This window comes from Panthera onca, chromosome A3 (assembly GCF_046562875.1).
Source record: "Panthera onca isolate mPanOnc1 chromosome A3, mPanOnc1 haplotype 2, whole genome shotgun sequence".
NCBI lineage: Eukaryota > Metazoa > Chordata > Mammalia > Carnivora > Felidae > Panthera > Panthera onca.
Window position 1 is genome coordinate 67690713 of NC_138341.1, and position 12904 is coordinate 67703616.

The window sequence follows — 12904 nt, forward strand, 5'->3', positions numbered from 1 at the left end:
GGGGCAGAGAGAGAGAGAGTCACAGAATCTGAAGCAGGCTCCAGGTTCTGAGCTGTCAGCACAGAGCTCCATGTGGGGCTTGAACCCACAAAGCGTGAGATAATGACCTGAGCTGAAGTCGGCCACCCAATTGACTGAGCCACCCAGGTGCCCCTGACAAATTTTTTTTTTAAGCCAAGAATGGAGTAGAAGTTTTTAGAGTAAGAAATTTTATGAACGCAAGCTTTTGCAGTTGAGTGTTTATATTTTAGGCTGATTCCTAAAGAGTGTTTTTTATGTTTTTAATTTTTTTAGAGAGAGAGCGTGCACAAGTGGGGGAGAGGGTCTGAGGGGGGGTAGAGAGAATCTTAGTTCCACACTCAGCTCGAAGCCCGATGTGGGGTTTGATCCCATGACCCTGGGATCTTGACCTGAGCTGAAATCAGGAGTCGGTTGCTCAGTTGACTCAGCCACCCAGGCACCCCAGATTCCTGAAGAGTTTAGTCAGAATAGTTTCTCTTTTGAGGGAAAATGGGTTACTTCCAGATACCAATAAATAAGATGTTGTCAAATTTCTGTCAACATGTGTCAAGCAGAGGTCCCTATTTTTTATACGGCAGGAAAAAAGTTATTTAACAAATTCAGGAATGATTTAAAATGTGATATTTCTTTTTAAATTATAATTACATAAACAATTATCTTAAAAGGTTTTCACTTTGTGGGCTTTTTTTTAGTTTGTATGGTATCACAATTTTTTAAATCTACATTTTGATTTATTAATGCTTATAGAGAATTTTTCACTTGTGGGTTATAACCATAGAGTTGTGAAATCAATTTAGGTCTTAAGAGTTTTTTGGTTTTTTGTTGTTGTTTTGGGCCGTTTTGTTTCTTTTCTAGTGAACTGCATTAGAATTATTAGTGTAAATTTAGAGGAATAAAGGTGAATGTTCATGACCTTAATTTGTTATATATATGTTTATGTGTATATCCTGGGTTATAGATGATGGCAGGTTGTGGCCCCCAAAATATGAAAGCTATTAATTTTACAGGTTTCTTTCTGTGATTCAGGTCGTATCATCAACAACTACGCCTTGAGCTATAAAGGTATAAGGGATGAAAATGAAAAGTTACAACAGTTCAAAAATTAAACTGAGGGATCTTATAAGAGAGAATTAATTAATAGATTGTTGAATGAGAGGTACAGATACTACCTATCATATATTGAGGCCTCAACATGCCAGCACTATGCTAATAACTTTACATTCATTTTTTCATTTAATTTTCACAAACAATCCTCTGAATTGTAGGTATGTTTGTTACCCCAGTTTTACCTTTGAAGAAATGAGGCTTAGTGAGGTAATATATTGGCTGGTTTGCCTGAAGACCACAGGGCTCTTGCTCTTAACCATGTGTTCTAGAGGAAAGAAACCCCCAGGCTGTATACCTGGGAAAGGGGAAGTGCACCTGAACCTTGAGGTGGGATTTGGTTAGATAAGGAGGAATTTTGAAAAAGCTTTTTAATGTAGGGGAACAGAGATATGAGCAAATTAACCATATAACTGGTAAAGTCTATATTCAGAGCATCATATTGAAATAATCAGTTATCTGTCTCCTTCTAGGCTGTATGCTCCAAGACCATTTGTTACTTTAATGTTTCCATTCCCTGTTGCCATGTCTGGCTCTTAAATATTGTTCAATAAAGTCTTTCAACATATGAATGCCCCTTATCCATGCCTCCAGAGAGAAGCAACTGGGAAAAGAATAGAGGCATCATTATTAGGTATTAATAGTGGATGACTATATTATTCCAGAAGTTGTCAATTTTAATATATCATAAAGAATATAACTGCGAAATACAATCTGCTGAAACTTCAGTGACTATTGTTTAGCCTGGCGTATAGATGGGGATAAAGAGAAGTGTATACTTCAGCTTTTCTTGTCCATTTAAAACCTTCCATCCATCAGAAGTACTATACTTGGTAAAGATAATAGGCCTGTTTTTTAGTGTGTTTTGGAAACCTACTCAATGTTTTAAAATCATTTTGTTTAATTAGGTAAAATATTTATTGTTTGAAGTGTATTTTTTCTTTTCAAAAATAGATTAGCTCTAGTGAGCTGTTTTTAGTTACATAAGCCAGTATATTTCTCAAGATATATTCATATCTTGAGTCAAAGAAATGTTTTTCAGAATGTCTGTCTTGTTTCATTCTTTGGTTAGAGTCGAAGGTTATATATGATATATGTATAGGAGCCAGAAATACAATAATGAATAAAGAAACACATATATAACTACTCTAAGAAGTAAAATGTGGAAAATAGGTTTGGTACAAGCTATTAAGGGACAGAGAACAGAGATAGCACTTTTGGTTGGGAATGAAGGAGCACTTCATGAAAAGAAGTCTTAAAGGATAGACAGGCTATCCTTTGAATATGAACAAATAATTATGTAGTAAACAAATATCCTAAGATGTATGTAGCCTCATTAATTGAAACAGATTATATTAGTATTATGTTTTTAATGATTTAAATATATTTTAAACCATACATTGTGCTCCAGTCAGTCTGCTAAGGTGCAGTGAGTGGTTCTCAAATGTAGTAAAATGTCTGGGAAACGTAAGAACAACTGGTACCTGGGTCCCCATTGTAGATCAGTTAAGTCAGAATGACTTCCTTGTACATTAATCAATTACCTATCACCATAGCCTTGTGAGGAAATCCAGGTTTTACTAATACAGGAATTAAATGACTTGCCCTAGGGACTGACCTGGAGCAGTTTGAATTCTCTGCAAACTTGTAAAATCATGCTGCGCCTGCTGGCTTGGCTACTGTGTTGAAATCAGTAACTATTCTGTCTATTCAGAGTAGATAATAATGTTGGGAGTTGCAAAGCAATCTAGAGCATGGAAATGTAGGGTGTTCTCTACTTTAGATAGCACCTAATTTGCCTTTCTTCCTTATCAGCAGACACTTGGAATTGATATCCTTTATTGTTGTTTGTTTCTGATAGTGTATCCCTTTTCTTGATCCTCAGCTTGACCTCTCTGGAAGTGAAATGGGAGAATAAGGAACATTCTCTTGGTTGTGTCTTTTTGCCACAGTATGCTGTTCTTGGCTCTGTTCCTCTCCCTAGAGCCATCTCCTGTGCCTCTTCCTGCCTCTTTCCCCAAATGCTCAGATTTTCTTGACCTTGGGTTGCTTATTTACAGTGATGACAGCTTTCTAATCTTTGAAGATTCACATCCGTGGTCACTTACATGTGATGAAACATTGGCTTAAAAAAAAAAAAAATCACAAAACTCTAATACTACTTCATTTATCCCCCCCTTCTGTTTAGTTTTCCAGTATGTGTTTCCTCACATCTGATTGTGAGTTCATAGTGTAAAGGAACAAAGTATATGAATCATATTCTTGTCCTGTGTATGTCTTTTGCTCTAGAAATGCTTTTTGAATACATGGGTAGTTGAGTGAAAAGAGAAGGAGAGGTGGATTTCTGAGAAAACGCTTTATTTTTTCTGTTCACTCACTGTTCCTACCAATGAGAAGCTATATCTGCATTTTTAATATTATACGTAATAATGAAAGACTTAGTCCTGGAATAAAGTCAGAGTAATAAATTCCTGATCCTCTAGTGTTCTCTGCAAATTTTGCCTTTTTTATTTTTTATTTTTTCAATTTGATGCTGTCTTAGGAACAGAAGATAGTAAAGTGGGGAGGGAGGTTGGGTTTTTTTGTATTATTTTGTTTTCTGGTTAGAGGGAAGAATGTTTCAGGTATTTCATTGGTCATGGTTATTTTATTTGCTTTAAAATACTTGTCAGTTAGTCCTCGCTGTTGGGTATTAAGACATAGTTTAGAAAATTCTTATGTCTCACCATTTATTCAGATATTTTACATTTTAGTACAGTTTTATTGTTTTAGAATGTACTTCTTGCACATTTCTTTTAGAGAAATTTCTAATGAATCTTTTCGTTGATATTATGAGAATGGAACAGTTTTCCTTCATTCATCATTATTTTTAATCTGGGTGCCATACAGGAAGGCTACTGATTTCAAAAGACATATTCTGTGTATTTTCTTATGTAGTGTAAAAGTAGTTTTTTGTTGCTAGTTTTGGATGTCTTGGGGAAAATCCTAGTATTGACAACATCTTCTTCTACTGTTCCTGAAACAGTTGCCCCTATTTGTGTTTCCTAGGTTACTTTTTTAATCTCTACATTCAGAATAATGCTAAATAATAATAGTAAGAATAGTCATTATTGCCCTGAATCTGTCTGGTTTTAAATGTTTTAGACTTTTAAAGGTGGTTTTTTTTAAAAAGAAAAAAAAAGTTTTTTGCTTTTAAAGGAAGCGCCTCTTAGAGGGGGCATGCCTCAAGTCTGATATTAACCTTTAAGACTGTGTATTTTTAAGTAATTTGGTTTCAAACACTTTGCTAGTATTTTCTAATTTATATTTTATTATAATCAGACTATTTGGCCAGAATAATGTCCATATTAGAATTAAGTGAGTTTTTCTTTGTGGCCTAGTTTATGACCAGTTCTATAAGTGTTCCACAGAGAGGGAAAAGAGGGCACAGTTTCTGTAATCTCACAATTCTTATTTGTCTTTAAAAGTCAGCTGTATTAATTACATGATTTTAATTACATTCAAAGTCTGATTGAAATGTTAAAGACATCCAGTCATTGATTTTGTTGCTGCTCTTCAGCACTTAAAGTTTTATTTTCCTCTTCAAGACTAGGTAGTAGGGTGTATTGTATACTTTTTTCAGAAGATGCATAATCCCTGGTTTTCTTTTTGTGATGTTAGTAACCATCCTACATTCTTTAGAGAATGCAAAATGCTTATTAGCTGAATTTCTCAAAAGAACTTTTCCTCCTGAACTATTGTTTACCCTGCGGTGCAATTCCTATAGGAACCAGGATAAATGTGACATTGGTTCTCTTTATTTACCAGCTTTTAAGATAATGATTTTGTTCCCTAGCATTCTTCAAATGCCCTGAGTTTTCTTTTGTTTGTATCTATATTTTTAGTAACATTATATTTAAACATTCATGGTAGTTAATTATCCTGATTCATGCTCTCTGGTGTCATTTTTTGGCTATTGAGAACTGTACAATTTGACTCCTGTTCTCTTTTAGATAAGGCTTTAAGGGGCACCTGGGTTAGGCATCCGACTTCGCCTCAGGTCATGATTGCACCATTTGAGTTTCAGTCCCGCATCTATGCTGACAGCTCAGAGCCTGGAGCCTGCTTCTGATTCTTTGTCTCCCTCTCTCGCTGCCCCTCCCCAGCTCATACTTTGTCTCTCTCAAAAATAAACAAACATTAAAAAAAATTTTCAGTAGGACTTTAATATTAAGTCTTTGATAAGAGGGCTGTTTTTATTAAGAGAAATGTAGAAATGCAGAAATATTGATTGCCTGATTTTAAACATTGTATTTTATAACAGAAATTTGATATGAAATGTTTTGACATGTTAATTATAAAAATAATGCCTTTTTATTTTATAAAATTTGAATAAACAAAGGTATATAGAAGAGCATGAAAAACACTCAGTTGTACCACTCAGAGGTAACATGTTATAGTGTTTATCTTTTCATCTTAACGTATGATTATATGTTTTTATTTAGTTGTATTCATATGTATTTTGTATCCTGCTTTTTTTATATGACATTTCATTTCACATCCACTAAATTTAACAAACTGTTCTCTTATGTTGGATTTCCAGTTTTTGGGGTTTTTTTCCAGGAAGATTATTGCAGGTGTACGTAGAAAAACTTTGGTATTTTGACTATGATATTCTGGATTTTTACTTAGGATATATTGCTAGATGTAGGATTTTTAAAAAGTCATCCATAAATACTTTTAAGTGTTCTGAAGGAACCTAGTTAAACTCTGGCCTTTAAATTTTAAAGTTAAAATTCCATTTTTTGCCTTTTGAGGAGGACTACCTGAAATAAAGCATTTATTTAAGGTTAAATGTTATTGCTGAATGTCTCACGTGTTTTATAATTACAAATAGTCTTTTTAAAAAAATTTTTTTTAACATTTATTTTTGAGAGAGAGAGAGAAACAGAGCACAAGGAGGGGAGGGACAGAGAGAGAGGGAGACACAGAATCCAATGCAGGCTCCAGGCTCTGAGCTGTCAGCACAGAGCCTGATGCAGGGCTCAAACTCATGAGCTGTGAGATCATGACCTGAGCTGATCAGGTCTTAACCAACTGAGCTTAACCAACTGAGCCACCCAGATGTCCCTATAATTACAAGTAGTCTTAATGTTGCTCTGAAATGATGTTAATTTCACTTGATAGGTAGATGTAGTTAGAACCTTAGAAACCCAGTGATTGCCTTGAAGAAAAATAACTAGTGAATGACAAAACTTGTATTGAAAATGAGTATTTTTAGCTTCTAGCAACCTCTGAATCTTAGTTCATTTCAATAATGTATAATTTTATATTTATACTATCTTCAGGATGTATAGTAGAAAAAAACTTTGATAGTATTGAACATCTTATTAATTACTCTTCCTGGTATGCTGCTGTCTTTCTTTACTCAAGATTAAAAGTTAAAGCATTTGATTAATACACTATAAGATTGTGAGGAGGAAGCAGTTAAAAAATGTGTTTGTGGGGTACCTGAGTAGCTTAGTCCGTTGAGCAGCTGACTCTTGATTTTGGCTTAGGTCACAATCCCAGGGTCCTGGGATTGAGCGCTGTGTCAGGCTCTGTGCTGAGCATGGTGCCTGCTTAAGATTCTTTCTCTGCCCCCACCCCTCTCCCCTGCTTACACATTCTCTCTCTCTAAAAAAAATAAATAAATAAATAAATAAAAAAAATTTGAAGTACTTTTGTATTAGTACAACTAATAGTTTAAAAAATATTCTGTTCAAAAGATCAATCTTGACTGTTACCAAGGTTTTCAACTATTTTGAGACATCTAATAGTAATTTTTAGTTCTAAAATTTAATGTGAAAATTAATTGGAAAAAGAATAGACCATCTCTTAATATGGTCTAAAGTAGGATTTTTGAACATAAATACACAGAAAAACCAACTAAATTTCCTTTCCTTTTTTTTTTCTTTTTTTCTTACAGTTTTATTGCATTTCACACTCCTGTATATTTAATGGACTAGATTTAAGATGGAAGTCAGGAGTATACATTTTAAACAATCTAATGTGTAAGAAAACTAAGTAATGTCAGGCAATTTTTTGGGGGTGGCTGTACCATTTTATACACCCACCAGTAACATATGAAAGGTCTGGTTGTTCCACATTCTCACCCAAACCAGATATTATTAGGCTTTTTAATTTTAGCCAGTCTGGTGGGTGTAGTGGTACCTTACTGTGGTTTTAATTTGCTTTTACTGAGGAGTAAGGGTGTTGAGTACCTTTACATTTGCTTATTAGTCGTCTGGATGTTGTCTTCTGAGAAGCGCCTACCCGAGTCTTCTGCCTTTTTTATTGGGTTGTGTCTTTTTCTTACTGATTTGAAGGAGTTCTTATGTAATTTGGATATGAATACTTTGTCAGATGTATGTATTCCAAATATTTCATTGGGCTTTTCACTTTTAATAGTGTTTTATTGTGAATAGAATTTCTCAATTTTAATGAATACCAGTTATTAATTTTCATGTAGTACTTCTTGTGTTCTTCAGAAGAAATTTTCTTGGACTGCATTTTGAAAAATGCTGAGACAAGAACCATTTTCTGGCTGACAAGAACTATTTCCTGGTTGACAGGGAAAATAAAAGGTTTCTTTCTGAGTAATCCCCCTAACATCTCTCGTTTTGTCAGCAGTTCTACCTCCTCTAGGAATCCCCCTGTCTCTTTTCAGCATATTAAATTTGGGGCTCTGAATTTTACGTTCCTAATGTTAATAAGCACATAGTTGTCTTTCTACTGCGGTAAATGCAGTGGGCTGTAGCTAACTTCTTTCAGTGACTTAGGGCAGTATTTCCCAATTTTTCCACAGAAGTATCCTAGCCTCAGAGGAGAGTGAATGCAGGACCTCAGAGGTATCTAGCGTCCTGGCCAGACCTGAAGTAGCCACTGAAAGCAAGGGACGTCTTTGAACTCTTCTGTGTGTGCTGCTTTAGGAATATATTTAGGAATATAGCTTTCGTTTGAAAGTAGCATTTAATTGATTCTACCTTTCATTCCAAAATTTAAAGTGACATTGAGGGAGGCTGCAGGAGGTTATACCATGTTTATTCAGCTTTGAAGTATTTCAGGTAGCCCCAGGCTTAGGGTTTTTAGATATTGCCTTTACTAATCTGTTTACCAGTCCAGTGTGGTTAAGAAACTTGCACAGTAATTACTGGTAGAGGCAAAACAGTATCTCAGGTCTCATTGCTCTGCGTCCCATACTACTATCTGATCAACAGAGTACTAAGGTGAAATCACGGGATTATACCTTGAAACAACAGAAAAGAGCTGAATGAATAAATAAATACACAATAGTCTGAGAAAATGAAAAAGTGTGTTTTTAGTGGACCAAGAATTTTGAGGAATTTCTGGGAGAGAAAAGCAGTTAGATATTTTATTTTATTTTATTTTATTTTATTTTATATATTAAATTTTATTTAAATCCAAGTTAGTTGACATAAAGCATAATAATGATTTCAGGAATAGAATTTAGTGATTCATCACTTACATATAACACTCAGTGCTCATCCCAACAAGTTCCCTCCTTAGTACCTATCATCCATTTAGGCCATCAACCCACTCCTCTTCCCTCCAGCAACCCTAGTTTTCTGTATTTAAGAGTCTATTATGGTTTTCCTCCCTGTTTTTATCTTATTTTTCCTTCCCTAGATATCCTAATTTTAGAAGTTAAGTGTAAATTCAATTTGATCTTAGCTATCAGAGAAGTGCTAGAGATCATATAAGGAGTATTAATGTCATGTTTTCTGTTCATTTATATATTTGTCTGTAAAGTGGTCTTCCTCAAAGGATTTTATGATTTTTAACTGTCCAGTCATTTGTTCTAAGTAAGTTTTTGATTACTTAAGTTTTTGTTACTTAGGCATCCCTAAAATATTCTGTAGTCATCCTTGCTTTTGGGGATGTTTTTTCCTTAAATTTGCTTGTAGTTGATGCTTTTGATGGCCTTGGTTCCCTAAAGTTAAAAGTACTGAAAATGTGTAACTTTGAGGTAAAATACTGTATTATTTTGGGTAGTAACTTAATTTTATTATAATTATGAGTTAACTCAGGAACACATAGTGTAAGTTATGTAACTTGCTGTTTTGTTACAGGATTCTAAGCAAACTATTATGTATTCTTCAAAGATTCTGTGGTTAAACAGTAAACTTCTATTATCTGTACTCTCTTGTTCTATTTTTTATATTGTGATACGCTGTTTTTAAATACTTTTAGGAGTTATAAGCTGATGATTCTCTTGAATGTGCCCTTGCTTAATAAAGGGAAGGGGACAGAGAAACTCCTTTCAAGGTTACTTATGACCACAGGCCAGTTAAGAACAAACAACAATAAGACAGTAGTGTTTTTAATTGGTCATTGAATGTTGATGAGAATTCAGTCATCATTATAAGCCTTTTGTTAATTATTATTGGGTAGTCTCTTAATTAAATACAGAATAATTCTTCCTACATAACAGTAAGTATAAAATGCTTAACATCAAGGACATTTGAAATTAAGGTATCACTATATATATATATATATATATATATATATATATATATATTTTTTTTTTTTTTTTTTTAAGTTTATTTATTTTGAGAGCGAGAGAAAGCCTGAGTCAAGGAGGGGCATAGAGAGGGAAAGAGAGAATCCCAAACAGGTCTGCACTGTCAGCACAGAGCCCAACACAGGGCTTGAACCCACAAACTATGAGATCATGAACTGAGCCAAAGTCGAACGTTTAACTGGCTGAGCCACCCAGGTGCCCCACATATTTTCTTTATTGTGGCAAAAAGAGATAATTTTATCCTCTTAACAGTTTTTAAGTATATAGTACAGTATCATTAACTATATGTATGTTGTTGTACAACGGATCTCCAGAACTTTTTCATCATGTCTCCTGTACCCACTGAATAACTCCATTTCCCTGTGTGCCCCACCTCCACTTGTTCCTGGCAACTACCATTCTGTTTGTTTCAGTGAGTTTCATTGTTTTAGATACTGCATATATGTGGAATCATGCAGTGTTTGTCTTTTATGATTGGCTAATTTTACTTAGCATAATGTCCTCAAGGTTCCTCCATGTTGTAGCATATGACAGAAATCTCTTTTTAAAAGGCTTTATAATCCATTGTGTGTGTACGCGTGTGTATTCCACATTATCCTTATTTATTCATCCATCAGTGGACATTTACATTGTTTCTACACTTTGACTATTATGAAAAATGCTACTGTGAATATGGATGTGTCACCACACTTATTTTTGAAGGCTGTATTGATTTTTTTTTTTTTTTTTTGCAGATATATTCGACTTTATGGGAGAAAATTTAGCAAAGAAGATCATGTTCTTTTTATCAAGTTATTGTATGAGCTGGTATCAATTCCAAAACTGGAAATCAGCATGATGCAGGGATTTGCCCGTCTCTTGATCAACTTGTTAAAGTAAGTAAATTTCCTATGGTTTCTGCTAACATTTTTTGGTTTGTTTCTTCAAGGTTTTAGGGAATGAGAGCTAAGTGTTCTTTGGTAAGAAGACCCAAGTCCCAAATTTCCAGTTAACAAAAAGATTGCAGAAAACTCTATCATAAGTTTAAGCTATATGTGTTAATTAATTAAAATTCCATCTCCTCGATGAAGCCTTCTGTTTTGTAGCAGACACTGAACTATATGTTACCTGATGTTTGTTTAAACTAGTTCTCTTATATATGTTGTAAGATCCTTGAGAAGACATGGATCATTTATTCTTTTCTTATTCCTGGAAACCCAGAACAATGCTGGAAACATTAAGTACTCCATCAATGACATGGAAAAATAAGAAATTCATTGGCAATAATGGTGGCACAAATGTAAATGCCCCTTTTTACCTGGTGCTCTTTGAGATGTGAGCAGCAGTAAGAATCTGGTGCATTGTTCTTCCTACTGCTGCGTTCTACCAATGAGTTGCCATGGATGGGGAAAAGCAAGGCCCACCAGGATGACAGCAACATTTAACGACTGTCCTTGTGTGGTAGCGGTAATATACAAACAACTGCACGTGAATATATGCATATATGTTTACTTTTTTTTTTTTTTTTTTAATTAGGAAAAAGGAACTTCTTTCAAGAGATGATTTGGAGTTACCTTGGAGACCACTTTATGACATGGTGGAAAGAATATTATATTCCAAGACAGAGCACCTGGGATTAAATTGGTTTCCTAAGTAAGTATTTCCTTCAAGTACTTCTTTGGGAGCACTTGGGCCTTTTAGGATTTGGTCATAATTGATAAATAATTGGGTTATTTGAGATAAGCAAATACACATTTCAATGTGCTCATTACTATGAAACTTAACTCCTAAAACAATTTATTGCCTTCTTTAAACTATATCTGAAGTTGCAGTTACGAATTTCCCACCAGGATATCTGATCACTAATATTACCATGCTGAGCAAAGAAAACAGATTTTTGTTTGAAATCTTGAATTTTGTCATTGAAAGTAATACACATTTGGTATTCTTTATTATATATCCACATGTATTTTAATACTGCAAATAAAACAAATGCCTTGAGAAGAGGAGGTTGGCATATTCCAGGAGACACCCACATCACAATTAGAGAACCATTAGTTTCAGTGACTGTTCGTGAATGTAAGCTATTCGGATGCACGACTTCTTGATTTAGACATACTAGGATTATGAACCTCTGACTAATTCTGCCTTCTTGTACATGCCTCCTAGCTCTTCCAGATCTCTAATTTTGGTGCGTTCTGTATTTTATTCTGAATTTATGGAGTACAATATGATGATCTGTCCTTTTTGGTTAATTAATAGTGATTTTAGATTTGATCTAGCTCTTTTCTCAGTCTTAGCATGTTTGGCTTAAAGTACTCAAACTATTTGTGATTGAGGTTTATTTTTTAGGAAAATTTCTACAGTTTTCTTCAATTTATTTTTTCTCTACTGTTTGTCATACACATATGTACTCATTTCCGGAAGAACACCATTTTATACACTTGTATTATTTTCCTCTTTCTTTTTTATAAATTAAGCCTTTAAAGATTTGTTTCTGTTGTTTCTCTCAATTCTAGGCATGTTTTAATTATTTCATGACTTCTTATAGTCTCCCCCTTTCAGTTCATTTAATCCACCACTCAGCTTCACCACTCAGCAGTCTTTGTTACACCCTTACATAGAATTTTCTGAAAAATGACCACAGATGGTAGATTTTAAAAGATTTTCAGGTCATAAATAAATAGCGAAATGATGTAAATGAAAAGAAGTTTTGAAAAATGACTATAGGTGATCCTGAACTTAGGCCCTAATTGGTTTTTGGACGGTGGTCACAAACAGAGTGGTAAGAAATCATTTCTTTCCTAAAGATTTCATGGGTTAAAACAAGGAAACCCATTTCAACCATAAAATGAACACAATTCACCATGAAACTAAGTGGTACATCATTCAAATATATTTTTATAAATATTTATTATGAAAACCCAAAATTTAGCATAAAAGCTTTATTATAAAGGTTCCTTTTGAGTATTTCTGCTGGAGGAAATATGGCACGGACTAGATTGACTGGGTCTTCTTAAAATAAGAGGCCATTTAGGCTTTCACTAGAATCAGCAATTTCAGGGAACTTTAAATGATGTTCAAAATCAGTTATCTTTTTGAAAATTTTCAGGCTGATTGTTCGGCTGCCTCAGAAAAATCTTTGGTAAATGATAGAGGAGAGAAGGCTATTTATTTCTTCAGTAATTCTTTCTTCTGGCTCCTGGGTGACTCAGTTAAGCATCCAACTTTGGCTCA

The 12904-nt window shown here is 34.2% G+C and overlaps 1 protein-coding gene across 3 annotated transcripts in view; it reads left to right on the forward strand.

Annotated features, from left to right (window-relative positions):
• PSME4 (proteasome activator subunit 4) overlaps positions 1 to 12904 on the forward strand; it is a 98944-nt gene that overhangs the window by 8980 nt on the left and 77060 nt on the right. For all 3 annotated transcript variants that reach the window (XM_060606033.3, XM_060606042.3, XM_078444473.2), the window contains exons 2-3: positions 10423 to 10563; positions 11204 to 11320. In XM_060606033.3, coding sequence (XP_060462016.2) covers positions 10423 to 10563; positions 11204 to 11320 — 258 coding nt within the window. The remainder of the gene's footprint in view (positions 1 to 10422; positions 10564 to 11203; positions 11321 to 12904) is intronic.